Below are 22,487 nucleotides of genomic sequence, written 5' to 3' on the forward strand. Positions count from 1 at the left end.
GGGTCTAAATTAGCTGTTAGCACTCAAGAGATCTTGGAGTCATTGTGGATAGTTCTCTGAAAACATCCACTCAATGTGCAGTGGCAGTCAAAAAAGTGACCAGAATGTTTGGAATCTTTATGAAAGGGATAGCTAATAAGACAGAAAATATCATATTACCTTTATATAAATCCATGCCCACATCTTGAATACTGCATGTAGATGTGGTCGCCCCATCTCAAAAAAAGATATTGGAATTGGAAAAGGTTCAGAAAAGGGCAACAAAAATTATTAGAGGTATGGAGTGTCTGCCATATGAGGAGAGATTAACGAGACTAGGACTTTTCAGCTTGGAAAAAAGACAACTAAGGACGGATATTATAGAGGTCTATAAAATCATGATTAGTGTGGAGAAAGTAAATAAGGAAGTGTTATTTACTCCTTCTCATAACACAAGAACTAGGCGTCACCAAATCAAATAGGCAGCAGGTTTAAAACAAAAAAAAGGAAGTATTTTTTCACCCGATGCATAGTCAACCTGTGGAACTCCTTGCCAGAGGATGTTGTGAAGGCCAAGACTATAACAGAGTTAAAAAAAACCTAGATAAATTCATTGAGGATATTAGCTGGCTGTTAGCCAGGATGGGCAGGGATGGTGTCCGTAACCTCTGTTTGCAGAAGCTGGGAATGGACAACAGGGGATGGATCACTTGATGATTACCTGTTCTGTTCATTCCCTCTGGGGTACCTGGCATTGGCCACTGTTGGAAGACAGGATACTGGGCTAGATGGACCTTTGGTCTGACCAAGTATGGCTGTTCTTATGTGCCCTGCAGTACCACACCCCAGAATCTTACCTCAACTGGCATACTAAACCTAGTGAGATCAGCTAGTGGTGATCACTAGTGAAAGGGTGTGTATGGCCTTCCAAGTGCATGAAGTCTCCTACAACAAAGATGGTAATACAACTTCCAAAATATAACATTGGCAGAAAAGGTGCTGGAGCATGCTAGTGAATAGCTTTAGAGCAGCATTGCAGACAGATTATGATACATTGGTCAACCATAAAAAACCAAGGAGTTGTGGTCAAACACCTATTGAATACTGGAGCATAGAAACTGAATGAAGAATGGAAAAGAAAACAAAAGCATGCCAGTTCAGTAATCATTCGGACAAACCAAATCTGCATTCAACGCAGAAACCAAAGCGGGGGTAAAGAGTATGCAATAAAAAAAAAAATACACAGAATATGGAATTACATGATGAACTCCATATGCTAAAGGCAATATTCAGAATCAAATCCAGTGCAGTCATAATAGTACAAGTATCTGCACCGACCTCAGCAGCGCGCAAGAAAGAAACTGACTAATTTTACAGCTACAGAAAACAATACAACAGGTTTCAAGACAAAATGTATTGTTGGTTATGGGAGATATTAATGAGAAAGTAGGATCAAATTGGAATTTCTGAATGATAGGCAGATTCTGATATGTTCAAGAAAATGAAAGTGCAGAATGGCTACTAAATATCTCCCTAAGTAACAACCTGGTGATAACTAACACACTTTTTCAACAAGAAAGCTTCAGAGAAATTGGACTTGGATATCTGATGGCCAAACAAAGAACATGATAGACTTTGCACGTGTGAATCACAGATGGAAATTGAGTGTGTTGTATAGATCATTTGCCACTGTTATCAGATCATATGTTGTTGGCATCAATGAGGTTGAGGCTGAGAGCAACTGAAAAAGTACGAAGAACTAAGATCTATGGTGTGGACAAACTGAAAGAGCCAGATATGAGGGGGAAAATACAAAGCAGCCATGTGGAAAATGAACGTTGAAGAGATGGCGTAAAAGATGGGATTACAAGAGCAAATCAGTAAGTGTTGGGCTATAAAGCCTAAATGATGAAAACAAGGTGTATAAAGATGGAGTTGAGTTGCAGGTGAGTGACAAGCATAGGAAGCTGAAGGAAAATAAAAAGGAAGACCCAAGTCTAAAAGCTGAATAAAATAGGTTGACCAGAGAGATAAAATAGAAAGCTGAGTGAGAAATTACTAGATAACTTAACAATGCTAAGAAGCAGAAGAATATGTAAAGAGAATCATGACACTGCGGTTGTATTGCAAGATAAGAGAACTGAGTGGGACACAAGTGGAAGATGTCAGCAGTGAAAGATAGGCGGGGCAAAAAATTGAGGATGAACAAGAACAGTATAAATGATGCAAAGAATACTTTGAAGAGCTGTCCAACATGCATAAAACTGTAGATGAAACTGTCCTGGAAAAGCTTCCCACTATAAATGAGGGAGAGCAGAAACTGGAATTCTTAGTAGTAGTAAAGATCTCAACAGGAAGTTTGAAAAAGGAAAAGGTGCCAGGAAGTGACAACATACTGCAGCACTGTTGCAAGCAGGTGAGGAATACATGATAAGGGCAATGCACAAGCAAGTCAACAAGATTTACGAGCAAGAACAAGTGCCAAACGTGGGGGTAATTATAATAGTATAGATCTATAAAAAAGGTGATAATGAGAGTGTCAAAGAACTACTAAGGAATCAACTTATTGAGTGTGCAGGAAAAGCTTTCACCAAGACACTGCAGAGAAGAATAAGGGTATGTCTACACTGCAATGTAAGCCCAGGGTTAATGGGACTGTAGTAAGCTGATCCATGTTAGGGAAATACGGGCTTGAGCATCTACATTGTATTTTAACTCTAGGTTAAGAATTTTCTGACCCATGCTTGAACTAGGGCTCTGGCATCCACACTGCACTGCTCAGACCTGAGTCAAAGTAACCATATCCATTTTCCTAGTGCCATTCCCCAGAATGTGACCACTCTAGCACTAGGACTGTGGTGCACTGTGGGAAAACTTTACTGCCCACCCTGCCATTTACCAGGAAGCAGATCACTTTACAAAGGACTTGATCAGCTCTCTCTCCATTGCAAACCCAGGAGGATGTTTGATCGTGTGCTTGCAGATCGGTGATCAGAACAGAATGGGTTAATGTTGACCTGAGCTTCTGCCATTTGCAAAGGGGGTGTGACTTCCATTTTCAGTAGTGTGGACTGCAGATTGTTGGGATAGAGAGGACTAAGGAAGTTGTCCCATGGAATTGCTGGATACTTCTGGATGACTCCTGAGATCTGAGTGAAGCAGGGCTGTGTCTACACTGCAAAGCAACACAGCTTGGACTCTCCAGCCCTGCAGGGTCCTGGGAACCTGAGTCCGAGCTCTGGGTTAGCAAAATTGCAGTGTAGATGCAAGGGAGGTTAGCCTTAAGCCCGGACTCAAGCATGGGCTTACACTGCAGTGTAGAGTTACTCTAAGAGGTATTTGTATGCTGCGCTTGCAGAGGAACAGGCTGTATTTAGACTAAGATGAAGACGGATACCACAGTAGTACACTGAACAAAACTAAACATATTATAGATGCCAAAGTTGCTGTAAAAAGGCTTTTGATGCCATAACCCTTTTCTCCACATGCTAAGTCTTGAGAATGTAGGACATCCTTGAGAAAATGATCAAGCTGATAGAAAATATCTAGAGAAAGTCAATGAGTATGATTAAAGTAAACAGAAAGCTAATGGAACGGTTCAGGTTGACCACAGAAGTGAGACACGGATGAACACCAGATTTGTTCAACATGGTATTGGAAGCAGCAATGGCTGTAGCACTGAGAGATGAAATAAGAGGAGTCATGGTATGTGGAAGGTCAATCTTAGATTTGCAGATGATATAGAACTGATAGCACTGACCAAGTAATAGATACAGAGAATAACTGACAAAGTAGACTTGGATAGCAGAAAATCTGGAGTGAAGATCAACAGATAAGACTAAAACTATGGTAACTGGAAGACAAGAGTAAGAGGTAAAAATTACTGCCAGCGACAAAGAACTAGAACAAGTGGAAAAAATTGTGTGCCTTAGAGTATTAGTATCAAAGAATCAGAACTGCGAAGAGGATATTAAAATAAGAATCAAACTAGCTGCTCCTGCATTGAGAAAATTCTGTAATATCTGGAAGACTAAAGACATTTTGATAAAGACAAAGATAAGTGTCTATGAGACAACTGTCACGCTGACACTGCCATATGGGTCAGAACGTTGAAATATGAGGTAAGCCAATGAATGTAAGATATTGATTGCACAAATGATCTAGCTGAGGAGAAAATACTGTGAGTTTCAAGACAGAACAAAATAAAAAAGTGATAAGAAAATGGCTAGGGCAAGAAATAACGCGGTTACAGAAGATTCAAGAAAGATTACTGAGATGGTTTGGACACATGTCAGGAATGGTCCTGGAAAGGATACCATGGCATGGCAATACATACCGAAGTACAAGGAACTAGAAATAGAGGAAGACCGAGGATGCACTGGATAGAAACGGTGAAGAATGACACAGAAAAAGGTTTAAAGATGAATGAAGCCATGAAGCTGGTACAAGACAGAAAGTGGTGGGAGGACTTCATTTAGCCCCATCAACTTTGCTGAGCTGATGGACAGAAATCAAAGAAGCATCCAGAATCCTAAGTATCTTACTATTTTGTCAGTCATCTCTAGTTCCATTTGTAATATGTCAACATTTAGTTAGCATGACCTGTAGGCCTTCATCTTAGATCCCCTGAAGAGAAATTAGACACAAGCTTCCCCTTCCATGTTTGATTGCTATGATTAAAATTGATATGTATGTGTTTAAAATATAACAGGACAATAATCTTAAACATATGTTCTTAATGCTTCCAATGACTAGTCTAAGAAGCAAACAGTAGATGGACTTGATTATTTTTTCTTCTTTTAAAATGCATGACATCCTTCTCTGCCACAACCAGCTGGCTCCCCAAGCAATCTACCTCCATGTGCCATTTGGTAATATCACAGTCACTACTGAATTATGGGAGCCTGGAGGCGGTTGTTTGCATGTATGTATATAACATTCAGTTAGGTACAGTCCACAGTAGTAAATGCAATCACTTGTGTGCAGTTTGACACTCACCTGACTCAATATACACAGTCCAAGTCTAAGCTCTCTCGTAGCACTCTGTGGTGATTGTAATATCACAGCACAGCACGGTAGGAATGAATCAGTGAACTTTTTAATTATGTCTTTTAAATGCAAATTTGGTGCTTGTGAAAGTGAAGGACTACTTTAATTAAAGTCAGGCATAGTGGGAGCAGATGATGTTCTAGCTTCTTCATGCAATACAGCTCCTTCAACATACTTCAGTACTTGTCTGAAGCATCACTACTTATTCAAGTACAGGCCTTTTCCAAGCAGAGATTGTTAACCATGCCAGATAGTTTGTCAGAATGTGGATTTCAACATCGTGAATTCTGTGACATAAACTATTGTCGTCTAGTATAGCAGTTCTCAAAATGTGGGTTGGGACCCCAAAGTGGGTTGCGACCCCATTTTAATGGGGTTGCCAGGACTGGCTTAGACTTACAGGAGCCCAGGGCCAAAGTCAAAGCACGAGCCCTAACCACCTGGGGCCGAAGCTGAAGTCTGAGGGCTTCAACCCTGGGCAGCAGGGCTCAGACTACATGTCCTCTGACTCAGGCTGAAACCCCTGGGCTTCAGCTTTGGCCCCCAAGGATGGTGGGCTCAGGCTTTGGCTTTGTCCCCCACTCAACCTGGAGCAACGGGGCTCAGGCATGCTCAGGCTTCGGTCTCCCCTCCTGAGGTCATGTAGTAATTGTTGTTGTCAGAAGGGGGTCGGGGTGCAATGAAGTTTGAGAACCCCTGGTCCAGTAAATAGAGGATAATTCTCTAGTCAAGAGCTGGCTCCCTGTGGAACAAAAATCACTGGTCACGTGGCTCAGGACAGACATTTTTCTGAATAATGCCTATTCTCCTACGGCCTTTTTTCAAAAAATAAAGAAAAGTGGACCCTTACTTACTGTTCTGTGCATTAGATTACTTGACGCTATTCCTAGTGTTAATGGCAATTATGTTTTGATTTGCCTTTTACAGAGAAAATGTGTTAATTTAGGGATTTTTAATTTTTTCATTAAAATGACAGCATCTTCAATTATGGGGGGAGGGTTTCTATTAGTATTAACAGTAAGAAAATATTGAAACTTTACTAATTCACTTCGTGATTTAAGATTGCACTGAAACTAGATCTGAAGCAACCTGAAATATTTCTTAGTGTTCCACTTGAACAAGGAGAAAATGATGCAGATATTGAAATAAATGAAAGCTGAGAAATAAAAGCATAGAACAAAAAACACAGGCAAACTAATTTGAGCAAGAGACGTTTTATCTGAAAATGAATGTTAGTAAATCATATGATTACATGCAAAAAAAGCTATGTTAAAAGAATTATAAGGTTGCAAAGTCAAGCACTGACAAATTAAGAAATGCCAGAATTAAGACTGACTGGGCAACTTTAATTTAGCTCCCTTTTTCTCTCCCACAGGACCTCTGACTACAGAAATTCCATCATGTGAAGCCATACTAACTACATGATTTATCAATAGGGTTCAGACGTTTAGGTCCACAGCACAGACCTCTACCCGCTTGGTAGACAAGGATGTAATACTCACATTACCATGAGGTTCACAGCTATTTGCTAGAGAACAGAAGAATGTTCAGAATAAGGAATCCTAGGTTCTATTTTCAGGTTCTGGAGGACAATGCAGTCTAGTAGTCACAGACTCTTGTGTCTTGTCCCATTCTGTTCCTGTAGGCTCTGCTCTTAAACCCTTGGCTCTTGTGCCTGCCAACCTGTCACTGTTATTCCTCTTGCCAGGTCCTGTCCCCTTTTCCCAGCCTGCCTCTGGTTCTTCTCTCTGCTCCTCGCCCCTCTATATCAGTTAGGCTGTTTCTTCAGTTTCCTCCACACTGTTTGAATGTCAGCAGGAAGAGCATGGAGAAGATAAAAGAAACAATATTCCTGCTCTAGAGGTTACCACAGTCATCCCTCGTTCCTGGGAGCATCAATTGCAAGAAACTCCTGCTCCTAGGACAGACCATGCTCACTGTAAACAGAATCTTCACAGATTTTAGCTGTCATACGCTAATAATCCCCAACTGAGCACATGCAAACAAGTGATTTTTTTTCTCAGGGGCTTATAACTCAGCTACGTTTGGATGGATTTTCACAAGGACAGCAAAACACATCTCTCCAGCACCAAGGAAGCCCCCTCACCAGTTTAAAGATTCCAAAGCCTGGAAGCATGAGAATTTCAAGAATTTTTTGACATAGGCAAAACATTTTTTTTTTCCAAACCTAGTTTTCAGAAACAACTGAGCTATTTTTGTTGAAATTTAAAACAAACAAACAAAAAACATCCTGAGCCTGAAATTTTAGCCCAAACTTGTAAGGCAAAGTTATAGGCAACTGAACACAGGGCCGTCTAAGGAAAGTGCTAGGCAACTTTAACTACAGCTGTCACTGCCCGCTCTGCTTATGACATTGCTAAATAAAAATACTGTATGAAATAAAATACATGCACCTTATCACAAGTGACATTTCCAAGTTGCATTTGGAGTTGCAAAAAGAAAAAGCTATACATGTAAAATATTATTTCAATATACAAGTATATCTAATGTTAGTACTATACACCCCCCCCCCCAAATTCCTTAAAAACAAAAAAAAACAGCCTATTTCCTAATACACTTTATATCTGTTAAAAACATTTTTTCCATACGTCTCACCTTGCCATGGCTTCTCTCCACCTTTCGGAAACATTTATTCAAGGAAAGATTGTGTCGAACAGAGTTCTTCCACCCTGTGGGTGCTGTGGCAAAGTATGGGAAGCGTTCCAGAATCCAGCTGTAGATTTCTTTGACTGGCAAACTTTTATTAGGAGAATGTTCAATAGCCATGTAAATGAGAAGGCTAAAGGAATAAGGAGGTTTGGAAGTGGCTGATTTTTTTTCCAGATTCTGGTAGCAGGATGGTGAGAAAGATGGCACATTATCACCCTCAATGTCATATATAGGACTAACAATTGGAAGACCCTCACTTCCAAGACTGAAGTATGTTAGAAGATTAGTACTTTCATGAAGCCAGTTCAAATTTGTGAGCTCATCATCTGCTGATTCGCTGTCCACTAGCGTGGCCTTCGGCCTAGCAGCATCAACTGCTTCAGGCAAGCTTCCCATTCTGTAAATCTGTCTTAATCCTGCAGCCTTTTCTGCTCCAGGTGCTTCAGCTTTCTTATCTGGAGTCATCCCAGTTACTGGACCCATTTAATTTTACTTGTCTATAACAAAGAAAACAATTATAAATCAATATAAGTCTTAAAAATCTTATCCAACTGCAGCCACTAAGCCAACAAAACCAAAGGAAATTCAGTATTGTATCTCCTCTATCCTGCTCAGTAGCTTTAATTAAGGCTACATTTTAGTCATGGGTATTTTTAGTAAAAATCATGGACAGGTCACAGGCAGTAAACAAAAGTTTACCGCCCGTGACCTGTCCATGACTTGTACTATATACCTCAAACTAAAACTTGGGCCGAGGGGGCTGCAGGTGCTCTGGGGTGGTGGTCTGGGGGCGCCGCGGAGAGCGACGCACAGCCCGGGACCCCCACTGGTGCTGGGAGGGGGGGCAGCGACACTGGCAGGCTCCCTACCGGCTCCGTCATGTCCCTACAGCTCCTAGGGAGAGAGAAGGCCAGGGTGGGCTCTGTGTACTGCCCCCGCCACAATCTCCAGCTCCGTAGCTCCCATTGGCGGGGAACTGTAGCCAAGGGAAGCTGCAGGGAGGCACCTCTTGGCAGGGGCAGTGTGCAGAGCCCCTTGGCCCCTCCGCCTAGGAGCTGCAGGGACATGCCAACCGCTTCCGAGGAGTCTCTCCCCCTCGGTAAGCGTCACCCCACACCCCAGTCCCCTGCTCCAGCCCTGAGCCCCCTTCCACACCCAACTGCCCCAGCAGCAGCTGGTGCAGCTGGACCAGGAGCTGTCTGATCTGCTTAAGCAGCCCCGGAGCCAGTCGCACCGGTGGCTGCAGAAGTCACGGAGGTGGAATCCATGACTTCCGTGACAGACACGCAACCTTAGCTATAATACATTTATAAATGTGTTGGGGTATAGCTATCCAAAGCCTGGGACCATCTGAATCTTTGTGAAATTGTCTCAACCAGGTGTTAAACTCCCACCGGTTTCTGACTGGGTCCTCATTACTGAACTTATGCTAACTATTTGGAAGTTGCTATACCTTATTAGATACAACAGGAGTGGCTATATTGAGATAACTTCTGTAAAGTGGCTCTGCACAACAAAATGAGAGACGCGGTCTGAATAAGTGGTCTCTAATATGTTCAGTTCTCCCATTAACTGTTTAATTACATTTATTTTATATATATTTTATAATTAACCCTCCTTATAAATGTTTTGATTTCCCCCCTTAGGACTTAAATTGCAAAAAGCCTTATCTATAAAGTGAAGTTGTGATCTTATGGCCCCTCTACACTACAGATGGGATCATGTCCAGTGAATCGGTGTTTTGATGCACCCATCAGACATGGTTTCAGTTAATACAATTTAGCACAACCATAATCCAGTGGTGTTTGCCTGTCCACATGACCATGATGCACAAAGTGTTTGCAACAGTATATTTTAGGAAAATCTGGTCAGCTATCCCATATCGCCTCAGATGCTAGCACCAGGCGATATAGGATTGTAGATGATTTTCAAGATCATTCCGAACCACACAGCACACAGGGTTCTGGAAATTTTGTACTAATCCAGATTCCACCAATAGTGCAGCGCCTATTTGGTTGTTCTCTGTTCCCTACAAAACACCACTGTTCTACAACTTCAATTCTTTCTATCCTGTGGATATTTGGCATTGAGCACACCAATATTGTTTAAACGAGTTAACACAGGCTGGGCTGGCAAATTCCATGATGCCAGAATTTTCAAGAATTCCATTCACCCCTCGTATCAGGGAATTCAATGCAATAGCAAAGTGGGGACAGTGTGATGGAATGACCAGATTTCAGAGTAGCAGCCGTGTTAGTCTGTATTCGCAAAAAGAAAAGGAGTACTTGTGGCACCTTAGAGACTAACCAGTTTATTTGAGCATAAGCTTTCGTGAGCTACAGCTCACTTCATCGGATGCATGCAGTGGAAAATACAATGAGGAGATTTATATACACATAGAACATGAAAAAATGGGTGTTTATCATGCACACTGTAAGGAGAGTGATCACTTAAGATGAGCTATTACCAGCAGAAGACTTCATGAAAAAACTCGTACAGATACAGAAAGACATCATCTTCCTTTCCAAATGCAAACAGATGAACATCATACCAAAAGGACTGAGGGTAAAAAATCCATTACAATCTACATACCACACAGACTATGCTGACAGCTTGTGTCACATGCTCTCAAAGAAACTGCGGAACCACCTGATCAACGTCCTCTACAGCAAACAGGGAAAGATTAAGAATGAGCTCTCAAAACTGGATACTCTCATAAAAAAACAACCTTCCACACAAACTTCCTCATGGCTGGACTTTACTAAAACTAGACGAGCCATTTACAACACACACTTTGCTTCTCTACAAAAGAAAAAGGACACTAAACTATCCAAACTACTGCATGCCACAAGAGGCCACAGCAATGGTTCCCTTAACCCACCCAGCAATATTGTTAATCTATCCAACTATACTCTTAGCCCAGCAGAAGAATCTGTCCTATCTCGGCGCCTCTCCTTCTGCCCCTCCACCCCCACAAACATGATACAGTTCTGTGGTGACCTAGAATCCTATTTTCGACGTCTCCAGCTCAAGGAATATTTCCAACATACCTCTGAACAACATACTAATCCACAGAGACCTTCCTACCAACACTACAAAAAGAAGGATTCTAGGTGGACTCCTCCTGAAGGTCGAAACAACAGACTGGACTTCTACATAGAGTGCTTCCGCCGACGTGCACGGGCTGAAATTGTGAAAGAGCAGCATCACTTGCCCCATAACCTCAGCCGTGCAGAACACAGTGCCATCCACAGCCTCAGAAACAACTCTGACATCATAATCAAAAAGGCTGACAAAGGAGGTGCTGTTGTCATCATGAATAGGTCGGAATATGAACAGGAGGCTACTCGGCAGCTCTCCAACACCACTTTCTACAAGCCATTACCCTCTGATCCCACTGAGAGTTACCAAAAGAAACTACAGCATTTGCTCAAGAAACTCCCTGAAAAAGCACAAGAACAAATCCGCAGACACACCCCTGGAACCCCGACCTGGGATATTCTATCTGCTACCCAAGATCCATAAACCTGGAAATCCTGGGCGCCCCATCATCTCAGGCATTGGCACCCTGACAGCAGGACTGTCTGGCTATGTAGACTCCCTCCTCAGGCCCTACGCTACCAGCACTCCCAGCTATCTTCGAGACACCATTGACTTCCTGAGGAAACTACAATCCATCGGTGATCTTCCTGAAAACACCATCCTGGCCACTGCTATGGGTACCCGCATGGCCCCACAGTATGCCAACATTTTTATGGCTGACTTAGAACAACGCTTCCTCAGCTCTCGTCCCCTAATGCCCCTACTCTACTTGCACTACATTGAGGACATCTTCATCATCTGGACCCATGGAAAAGAAGCCCTTGAGGAATTCCACCATGATTTCAACAATTTCCATCCCACCATCAACCTCAGCCTGGACCAGTCCACACAAGAGATCCACTTCCTGGACACTACGGTGCTAATAAGCGATGGTCACATAAACACCACCCTATACCAGAAACCTACTGACCACTATTCCTACCTACATGCCTCCAGCTTTCACCCAGACCACACCACACGATCCATTGTCTACAGCCGAGCTCTACGATACAACCGCATTTGCTCCAACCCCTCAGACAGAGACAAACGCCTACAAGATCTCTATTAAGCATTCTTACAACTACAATACCCACCTGCTGAAGTGAAGAAACAGATTGACAGAGCCAGAAGAATACCCAGAAGTCACCTACTACAGGACAGGCCCAACAAAGAAAATAACAGAACGCCACTAGCTGTCACCTTCAGCCCCCAACTAAAACCTCTCCAACGCATCATCAAGGATCTACAACCTATCCTGAAGGACGACCCATCGCTCTCACAAATCTTGGCAGACAGGCCAGTCCTTGCCTACAGACAGCCCCCCAACCTGAAGCAAATACTCACCAGCAACCACACACCACACAACAGAACCACTAACCCAGGAACCTATCCTTGCAACAAAGCCCGTTGACAACTGTGTCCACATATCTATTCAGGGGACACCATCATAGGGCCTAATCACATCAGCCATGCTATCAGAGGCTCGTTCACCTGCACATCTACCAATGTGATATATGCCATCATGTGCCAGCAATGCCCCTCTGACATGTACATGGGTCAAACTGGTCAGTCTCTACGTAAAAGACTAAATGGACACAAATCAGACGTCAAGAATTATAACATTCATAAACCAGTCGGAGAACACTTCAATCTCTCTGGTCACTCGATTTCTGACCTAAAAGTGGCTATCCTTCAACAAAAAGACTTCAGAAACAGACTCCAACGAGAGACTGCTGAATTGGAATTAATTTGCAAACTGGATACAATTAACTTAGGCTTGAATAGAGACTGAGAGTGGATGTGTCATTACACAAAGTAAAACTATTTCCCCATGTTTATTCCCCCCCGCCCCCCGGCCCCCCCGTTCCTCAGATGTTCTTGTCAATTGCTGGAAACGGCCCACCTTGATTATCGCTACAAAACGTATGCCGCCCCCCGCCCCCTTCCGCTCTCTTGCTGGTAATAGCTCACCTTAAGTGATCACTCTTGTTACAGTGTGTATGGTAACACCCATTGTTTCATGTTCTCTATGTATATAAATCTCCCCACTGTATCTTCCATGAATGCATCCGATGAAGTGAGCTGTAGCTCACGAAAGCTTATGCTCAAATAAATTGGTTAGTCTCTGGTATGACCAGAGTGCTTCCTGTAACACATCATTCAATGCACCTGGGATGTACTCCCCCAAGGACAACCTAGGAACTAGCAGGGCTGGCCAGCTCTGTTACAGATCTACTCCCATCTCCAAAGTCATATTAGAATGTGGTTCCACCTCAACAATCCTGCTACATCCCTGCTCGACAGTGGGGTTGTAACACTCCACACCTGCAATTAGGAACTGTGTGTCTGGAGATGAACCATGCATCAAGATAACCAAGAGAAAACCTGGTTACAAACTTGGTAAAATTTTATAGTGCATATAAATCCTTAGTCTAGTTCTTAGTGGGCAAGTGTATAGACGTCACCAAAACCAACAGACAAATAGTACTCTTAGGGCTGATATAGACTTAAAAGTTACATTGGCATAGCTATGCCTCTCAAGGGCGTGAAAAATCCACACTCTGGGATGGGTGGGCAAACTTTTTGGCCTGAGGGCAACATCTGGGTATGGAAATTGTACTGCAGGCCATGAATGCTCATGAAATTGGGGGTTGGGGTGCAGGAGGGGGTGAGGGCTCTGGTTGAAGGTGCAGGCTCTGAGGTGGGGCCAGAGATGAGGGGTTTGGGGTGCTGGAGGGGGCTGTGGTCAGATCAGAGGGGTTCGGAATATGGGAGGGGGATCTGGGCTGGGGCAGAAGAGTTGGGGTGTTGGGGGAGTGGATGAGAGCTCCGGCTGGGGGTGTGGGCTCTGGGGTGGGGCTGGGGATGAGGGGTTTGGGGTGCAGGCGGGGGCTCCAGGCTGGGACTGAGGGGTTCAGCGGGCAGGAGGGGGATCAGGGCTGGGGCAGGGGCATGGGAGGAGGTCAGGGGTGCAGGTTCCGGGCAGCGCTTACCTCAAACAGCTCCCGGAAGCAGCAGCATGTCCCCCCACTAGCTCCTATGCAGAGGTGCGGAGTCGGCTAGGCAGCTCTGTGCACTGCCCCGTCCACAGGTGCTGCCCCTGCAGCTCCCATTGGGCGCAGTTCCCGGCCAATGAGAGCTGCAGAGCCGGTGCTTGGGGCGGTGGCAGCGTGTGGAGCCCCCTGCTGCCCCTATATGTAGGAACCAGAGGGGAGACATGCCGCTGCTTCTGGGAGCCGTACGTCCAGCCCATCAAGCCTTTTAATCCGGCCAGCAAGCCCCTGACCCCACTCCCTGCCTGGAGCGCCGGAGTGGAGCAAGCCCCCGACCCCACTCCCCACCCTTGCTCTGAGAGATGTAGTTAAGCTGACCTAACCCCTGGTGTAGACAGCGCTAGGTCAATGGAAGAATTCTTCTGTCGATCAAGCTACCACCTTCTGGGGAGGGGGATTACCTACAGCGATGGAAGAACCCCACCCATCTCTGTCGTAAGTGTTGACACTGAAGCGCTTACAGCTATGCTACTGTCGCATTTTAAGTGTAGCGTGGCAAGACACCTCCTTCGTCTCGTCAGACTTAGCACTTCTCCCTCTGGCAATGGTGGGCCTGCGGTGATCAACCCCACCCCAGGCAGGGTTTTGCCTTCCCCCTTCTGAGCTCCCTTGGTCATATTCTCAGGGTAGGCCTCAGGGTAGGCCTAAAGGTGATCCTTCACCAACTAAAAAGGAAAAAAAGTCTCATAAACCAAAAAACCCAGCGGGGTACCTTACCCTGCCTCCCCACTGGTGCAGGGTGTCATCCTGTTGGTTGTCCTGGGGTGTAAGTCCTTCCCCCAACAGGCACTCAGGCTTCACTCTTTCCCCTATGGAAAGGAGCATAGACTCTCACCCTAAGGCCTGGTCTACACTACGAGTTTATGTTGGATTTAGCAGCGTTAAATCGAATTAACCCTGCACCTGTCCACACAACGAAGCCATTTTTTTCAACATAAAGGGCTCTTAAAACCAATTTCTATACTCCTCCCCAAAGAGGGGATTAGCGCTGAAATCGACATCGAAGTTTCGAATTAGGGTTAGTGTGGACGCAATTCGAAGGTATTGGCCTCTGGGAGCTATCCCACAGTTCACCATTGTGACTGCTCTGGACAGCACTCTCAACTCGGATGCACTGGCCAGGTGTACAGGAAAAGCCCCGGGAACTTTTGAATCTCATTTCCTGTTTGGCCAGGCGAGCTCATCAGCACAGGTGACCATGCAGTCCCAGAACCGAAAAAGAGCTCCAGCATAGACCGAATGGGAGGTACTGGATCTGATCGCTGTATGGGGAGAGGAATCCGTGCTATCAGAACTACGTTCCAAAATACGAAATGCCAAAACATTTCAAAAAATCTCCGAGGCCATGCAGGACAGAGGCTACAGCAGGGACGCAACACAGTGCCGCGTGAAACTTAAGGAGCTCAGACAAGCGTACCAGAAAACCAAAGAATCAAACGGACGCTCCGAGACAGAGCCCTAGACATGCCGCTTCTACGCTGAGCTGCATGCAATTCTAGGGGGGGCTGCCACCACTACCCCACCCCTGTCCATGGACTCCGATGATGGGGTACTCTCCGCCATGCCTGAGGATTTTATGGACGGGGAAGATGAGGAGGCGGAAGACGAGCTTGAGGAGAGCACACAGCACACTGTTCTCCCTGACAGCCAAGATCTTTTTTTCACCCTGACTGAAATACCCTCCCAACCCAACTAAGGCGGAGAAGGGACCTCTGGTGAGTGTACCTTTGTAAATATAATTCATGTAATAAAAGCAAGCGTTTTTTAATGATTAAGTAGCCCTGAGGACTTGGGATGCATTCATGGCCAGTACAGCTACAGGAAAAGTCTGTTAACATGTCTGGGGATGGAGCGGAAATCCTCCAGGGACATATCAATGAAGCTCTCCTGGAGGTACTCTAAAAGCCTTTGCAGAAGGTTTCTGGGGAGAGCAGCCTTATTCCGTCCTCCATGGTAGGACACTTTACCATGCCATGCTAGTAGCAAGTAATCTGGTATCATTGCATGACAAAGCCTGGCAGCGTATGGTCCTGGTGTTTGCTGGCATTCAAGCAACATCTGTTCTTTATCTCTCTGTGTTATCCTCAGGAGAGTGATATCGTTCATGGTAACCTGGTTGAAATAGGGGAATTTAATTAAGGGGACATTCAGAGGTGGCCGTTCCTACTGGGCTGTTTGCCTGTGGGCTGAAAAGAAATCCTCCCCGCGGTTAACCAAGCAGTGGGGGGGAGAGGGGGGCATTGGCGCTGAGCTATTTGCGTTTGGCTAGCAGGGATCTTCCCTGATACCAGCCACGCAGTCGGGTGAGGGGTAAAGCAATCATCCCAGAGAATTGGATGGGGGGATGGTTAGTTTGGTTTCTGCTAACAGAAAAACCGTTAACAGAAAAACCGCAGCACTAAATGGCCAACTCAACATGATTTGCTTGGTATGGGAGAGGAGGGCGCTGATGTTATGAAGGTTGCAGAAGCCAAAAGACTACGGCTAACCATGGCCGCCTGCAAGCCGAATTCTGTTGCCCGGCACTGCGTGTGTGATCTCTAACACCAACGCCGCAGGCACTCAATATAAGATGCAAAATGCGACCTTGTACCAAAATCACATGTCCTATGTAATGTGAATAGTGTTGTTCACCATGAAAGAATATAGCCATTGTTCTGTAAAATGTATCTTTTTAAATACTTCACTCCCTTTTTTTTCCTCCAGCAGCTGCAAATGTTTCAAGCCTCCCTCCTCCATCCCAAAGGCTATCTCAGATAAGGTTGCAAAAAAAAACGCACGCACGATGAAATGTTCTCTGAGCTCATGCAGTCATCCGGCACTGGCAGAGCTCAGCAGAATGTGTGGAGGGACACAATAGCAGAGTACAGGAAAGTGGCCGATGAACGTGAGGAGAGGTGGTGGCAGGAAGATCAGAGGAGGCATGATGCAATGCTGGGGCTACTGCAGGATCAAACGGACATGCTCCGGCGTCTGTTGGAGGTTCATGAATGGTAGCAGGATCACAGACTGCCCCTGCAGCCCTGTTTAACCACCCTCCCTCCCCCCCAAGTTCCACAGCCCCCTCACCCAGACACCCAAGAATGCGGGGGGGAGGGGGGGGAATTAAGGCTCCGGGCCCTCCACCCCAGTGGACAGAAGGCTGTCATTCAACAAGTTTTGAAGTGGCCTTTTCCTTCCCTCCTACCCTCCTCCCACACCCCACCCAGGCTACCTTGTGAGTTATCTCCCTATTTTTATAATCAGTTAATAAAGAATACATGGTTTTTAAACGACAGTGACTTTATTTCCTTTGCAAGCAAGCTGTGATCGAAGGGCAGAGGGCGGGTGGCTTACAGCGAATTTAGAGGCAACCAAGGGGGCGGGTTTTCATCAAGGAGAAACAAATATAAGTGTCACACAGTACACTGCCAAGGCATGAAACTGGTTTTCAAAGCTTCTCTGATGCACCGCACTTCCTGCTGTGCTCTTCTAACTGCCCTGGTGTCTGGCTGCGCGTATTCAGAGGCCAGGAGATTTGCCTCAACCTCCCACCCAGCCATAAATGTCTCCCCCTTACTCTCACAGAGATTGTGGAGCACACAGCAAGCAGCAATAACAATGGGAATATTGGTTTCGCTGAGGTCTAAACGACTCAGTAAACTGCACCAGCGACCCTTTAAACATCCAAATGCACATTCTACCACCATTCTGCACTTGCTCAGCCTATAGTTGAACAGCTCCTGACTGCTGTCCAGGATGCCTGTGTACGGCTTCATGAGCCAGGGCATTAAGGGGTAGGCTGGGTCCCCAGAGATAACTATCGGCATTTCAACATCCCCAACAGTTATTTTCTGGTCTGGGAAGTAAATCCCTTCCTGCAGCCGTTTAAACAGACCAGAGTTCCTGAAGATGCGAGCATCATGAACCTTTCCCGGCTACCCCACATTGATGTTGGTGAAACGTCCCTTCCGATCCACCACTGCTTGCAGCACCATTGATAAGTACCCCTTGCCGTTTATGTACTGGCTGCCCTGGTGGTCTAGTCCCAAGATATGGATAGCTACCCACAGTGCACCGCTCGGAATGTCGACGCTTGCCACGGTACTGTCACGGTACAGTGCCAAATTAATGTGCTTACTGTGGACGCATGCACTCGACTTTATACAGTCTGTTCCCAAAAATCGACTTCTGTAAAATCGGAGTACTTTCGTAGTGTAGACATGGCCTAGAGCAGCTTCTTTCCCTGCTGCACTAGCTTGGCAGCCGTTTTTCTGTCTCTCTTCTCCCTTTCTCTCACCAGAGGAGGAGGGTTTTTAAATGCTTCAGGCAGCCCTTAATTGGATTCAGTTGTCCCTAATTGACCTGTGGTAACCGCTTCTCAGTTAGTAGGGAAGAGGGCCTTTAACATTCTGGGACTAATATATCTGCCTTTTAGCACCCTCTTGCACCCATACAACCTGACTTTCACAGTAGACAACATAGCTTTACTGAAAATCTCAAAGATGCCATGGATTTAATCATTATGGAGACTAAAACTCACCCCTAGCACAGCCATTTCTTACAGTTTGTGCAATGAGACAAATTCAGCATGATTCATATTGCATCAACAACTGATGATGTGTCAAAATGTCATCATACCGTGAACCCACGCTGCCACATGACGTTTTCCAGACTCTGTAAGAAAGATTATTGTACCCATCATTGTTTCACAAGCAGATGCAGGATCATAAAAGATAGAAGTGATCCTCGGAAACTGAAATAAATGAACGTTAACCAAGGAATACTCATACCAGAATCTTACATATTGTTTGGTTAATCAGAGGATAGGTAGAAACTAGTAGGATGCCCTTAAACAAACTGTGATGAGAAAGACTGCAATTTAGTCATGGAGATCATGGAAGTCATGGAATCTGTGACTTCCAAAGACCGCCATGACTTCAGCCAGCGCTGGCTGGGAGCTGCAGGGTCCCCTGCCGCCTGCGGAGGCAGAAAGCTGCAGGGCTTCCTCCTGGCCACTGCAGGTGGCAGTGCGGAACCCCACAGCTCCCTTGCCGTTCCCGGTCACCATGGGCAGCAGGGGGAATCTGCTGCTCCCAGCCGCTGCGGGCAGCAAGGGGGACCCTGCGGCAGGGGGAATATCCGCTGCTCATGACCGCCCCATGTGGCGGGGGGGATCCCCAATGCTCCCATGCACCGCGGGTGGCAGGGGGGATCCATGGAACTCTCAGCCACTGCGGGTGGTTAGAGGGACCCCCACCACTCCCAGCTGCTGCAGGCAGCAGGGGGGATCCCAACCACAACAGGCAGCAAGAGGAACCCCTGGACCTCCTGGCTGCTGCAGGTGGCAGGGGGACCCCAGCAGCTCCCAGCCGCAATGGGGGGACCCTGGAGCTCCCAGGCCCCACCCCAGCTGCCCAGCCTACTCATTTTGTCTTGGGTATTTTTAGTAAAAGCCACAGTCAGGTCACACTTCCGTGAATTTTTTATTATTGCCCGTGACCTGTCTGTGACTTTTACTAAAAATATCCGTAACAAAAACTTAGCCTTAGTGATGAGACATGAGAAATCCTATCAACAAAGAAATTAGCATGTTGCCTCAAGGACAAGCATAGCCACTTGATTGCCCTTATTTTAGAGAAGCAGAGTGGAAATGTTGATGTCACATAGCCATGCATGACTATCTGTGGAGAAAATCTGCAGTATGTTTTGAGTGGAAGTACATAGGTCCAGCACACTCTGTGAGTGCCAACTCTAGAGCCCAACCATAATAACCAAATACCTCAATTAGGGTAAAACCCCAAGGAAAGCCCTATACTTACCATGCTCCGATTATACTGCATGCAATAGGAATTTCAGAAGCACCAACTACAGAGGAAAACTAACAAGAAAATTCCCATCTGTGACACTACACCCCATATTCCTCATAGAAATATTATTATGATAGATTATGGCATATTATGATGTATTTTATGCAAGATAGCTCATCTGAGATATCATTGAAAAGGTTATAATTTACTGAATATGATTATCCTATTTGTATGCATGTAACATTTTTTTATCTGAAGTTATAAATATCGACCATGTATCTGTATTTCAAATGCGTTTACACTTGGGGAATGCCCACTAGACAAAAGGCTCTCAGTCTAGATGGCTGGCTGGGAAGGGCCCATTCAGGTTAATGAGCCATTAGGAGAAAACAATAGGCCAGGGATTCACAAACAGGGGGTCGCGAGGTTATTACATGGGGGGTCACAAGCTGTCAGCCTCCACTCCAAACCCCGATTTGCATCCAGCATTTATAATGGTGTTAAATATATAAAAAAGTGTTTTTAATTTATAAGGGGTCGCACTCAGAGGTTTGCTATTTGAAAGGGGTCACCAGTACCAAAGTTTGAGAACCACTGCAACAGGCCTTAGAAGAAGCTTATCTCTCGGGAGGGGGGGGGCGGGGGAGGGGGCCCTCCCTGAGGACACTACAAACAGCATCCGAGTGATGGCTACTGTGACACTACAGGGACATGTGACCAAGTCACCTAGTGCCGGACTCTTTGGATATCAGTATTTTTCCACTGGCTGGCGTGGGAACCAAGCTTTGAAACAAAGGGTTCCTGCCATACGCAAAAGCTATATAAGGCAGGGGAGTGACATCATCTTGGTTCTTCACTGACTCCCCACCCAAACAGACTCCTGGAAACACCTGAGGAACAAAGACTGAACTGGGGGAAGTACTGGACCCAAGCTAAAGGGATTTTTAGCCTGTGAATGAAACACCTGGGATTTCGAAGATGTAAGCAACTGCAGCTTGCCCCTTAAGAATCTACAGCCTGCTTGTACCATCACTTAAGGTGAGAAATTGCTATTTATATCCAATCTATGTAGTATATTAAGCTTAGTTTGCATGTTTTGTTTATTTAATAGGTAATCTGCTTTGATCTGTTTGCTATCCCTTATAATTACTTAATATCTATCTTTTCTGGTTAATAAACTTGTTTTTGCTTTGTCTAAAACCAGGGTGTGGGAGTCATAACTCAGGGCAGAAAACTGTTATGTATTCCTCTCCACTTTAAGGGAGGGGGTGAATTTCATGAGCTTATGCTTTACAGTTCCCTGTGCAGCGCAAGACAATATAATTTTGGATTTGCACTCCAGAGGGGGTGGGTGCCTGAGTAACTGGGAAGTTCTCTAGCTAGAGCCTTCCTATGCAGGGTTGGTCACAGTGTCTGCATGTAACTGCAGCTGAGTATGTCCCTACCTGTATGTGTGCTGATGAAAGTGCAGGATGGTCATAGCAGTACAGTGTAAAGGGAGCCTAGGCTGGTGGGTCTGGGGGCTCAGTGGTACCGCAGTTCCAGGTGACACCCCAGGGGTAACCTCTCACACCCTCTTCTAATTGAAGTACAGATACGAATTGAAGTACAGGTAATATAAAACTTTTGGTACCACCTCAATTAAAGCAACATACCCTTCTTTCACTGCAAAGCATTAGAGGAACAGAACTTATATCCAAATGAAAAGTGCATCGACTCCTATATGCCATTACTCCCAGGCGTCAACACTAACTTGACCAACAACCTTATTCAAAACTGAACGATGCTCAAGCCACTAGACCTTAAAGATCTACTGCATGAAAGTACAAGTCACATGCAAGAACAGGGCTATCGATTAGTCGCAGTTAACTCACGTGATTAACTCAAAAAAATTAACTGTGATTAATCACAGTTTTAATTGCACTGTTAAACAATAGAATACCAATTAAAATTTATTTTAAATATTTTTTGGTTTTCTACATTTTCAAATATATTCATTTCAATTACAACACAGAATACAAAGTGTACAGTGCTCACTTTATATTATTTTTATTACAAATATTTGCACTGTTAAAATGAACAAAATAAATAGTAATTTTTAATTAATCTCATACAAGTATTGTAATGCAATCTGTTGTGAAAATGCAACTTACAAATGTAGACTTTTTTTGCTACATAACTGCACTCAAAAATAAAACAGTGTAAAACTTTAGCACCTACAAGTCCACTCAGTCCTACTTCTTGTTCAGCCAATTGCTAAGACAAACATTTACGGGAGATAATGCTGCTCGCTTCTTATTTACGTCACCTGAAAGTGAGAACAGACATTCGCATGGCACTTTTGTAGCTAGCATTGCAAGGTAGTTACGTGCCAGATATGCTTAACAGTCATATGCCCCTTCATGCTTCGGCCACCATTCCAGAGGACATGCTTCTGTGATGATGACGCTCGTTAAAAAAATAATGCATTAATTAAATTTGTGACTGAACTCCTTGGGGGGAAAACTGTATGTCTCCCGCTCTGTTTTACCCACATTCTTCCATATATTTCATGTTATAGCAATCTCGAAGATGCCTCAGCACATGTTTATTTGAAGAAATTTTCACTGCAGATTTGACAAAATGCAAAGAAGGTACCAATGTGAGATTTCTAAAGACAGAGACAGCACTCGACCCAAAGTTTAAGAATCTGAAGTGCCTTCCAAAATCTGAGAGGGATGAGGTGTGGAGCATGCTTTCAGAAGTCTTAGAAGAGCAACACTCCGATGTGGAAACTACAGAACCCAAACCACCAAAAAAGATAATCAACCTTCCCCTGGTGGCATCTGACTCAGATGATGAAAATGAATATGTATCAGTCTGCACT

At 44.9% G+C, this 22,487-nt stretch overlaps 1 protein-coding gene across 12 annotated transcripts in view; it reads right to left on the reverse strand.

Moving 5' to 3' along the window:
- FOXN2 (forkhead box N2) overlaps positions 1-22,487 on the reverse strand; it is a 209,212-nt gene that overhangs the window by 53,876 nt on the left and 132,849 nt on the right. For all 12 annotated transcript variants that reach the window (XR_005224909.2, XR_005224908.2, XM_037895932.2 and 9 more), the window contains one exon: positions 7,645-8,195. Coding sequence is in view for 10 of the 12 variants with exons in the window: in XM_037895932.2 (XP_037751860.1) it covers positions 7,645-8,181 (537 nt within the window). In the remaining 2 variants the exon portion in view is untranslated. The remainder of the gene's footprint in view (positions 1-7,644; positions 8,196-22,487) is intronic.

The sequence above is a fragment of the Chelonia mydas genome, chromosome 3, assembly GCF_015237465.2.
Source record: "Chelonia mydas isolate rCheMyd1 chromosome 3, rCheMyd1.pri.v2, whole genome shotgun sequence".
NCBI lineage: Eukaryota > Metazoa > Chordata > Testudines > Cheloniidae > Chelonia > Chelonia mydas.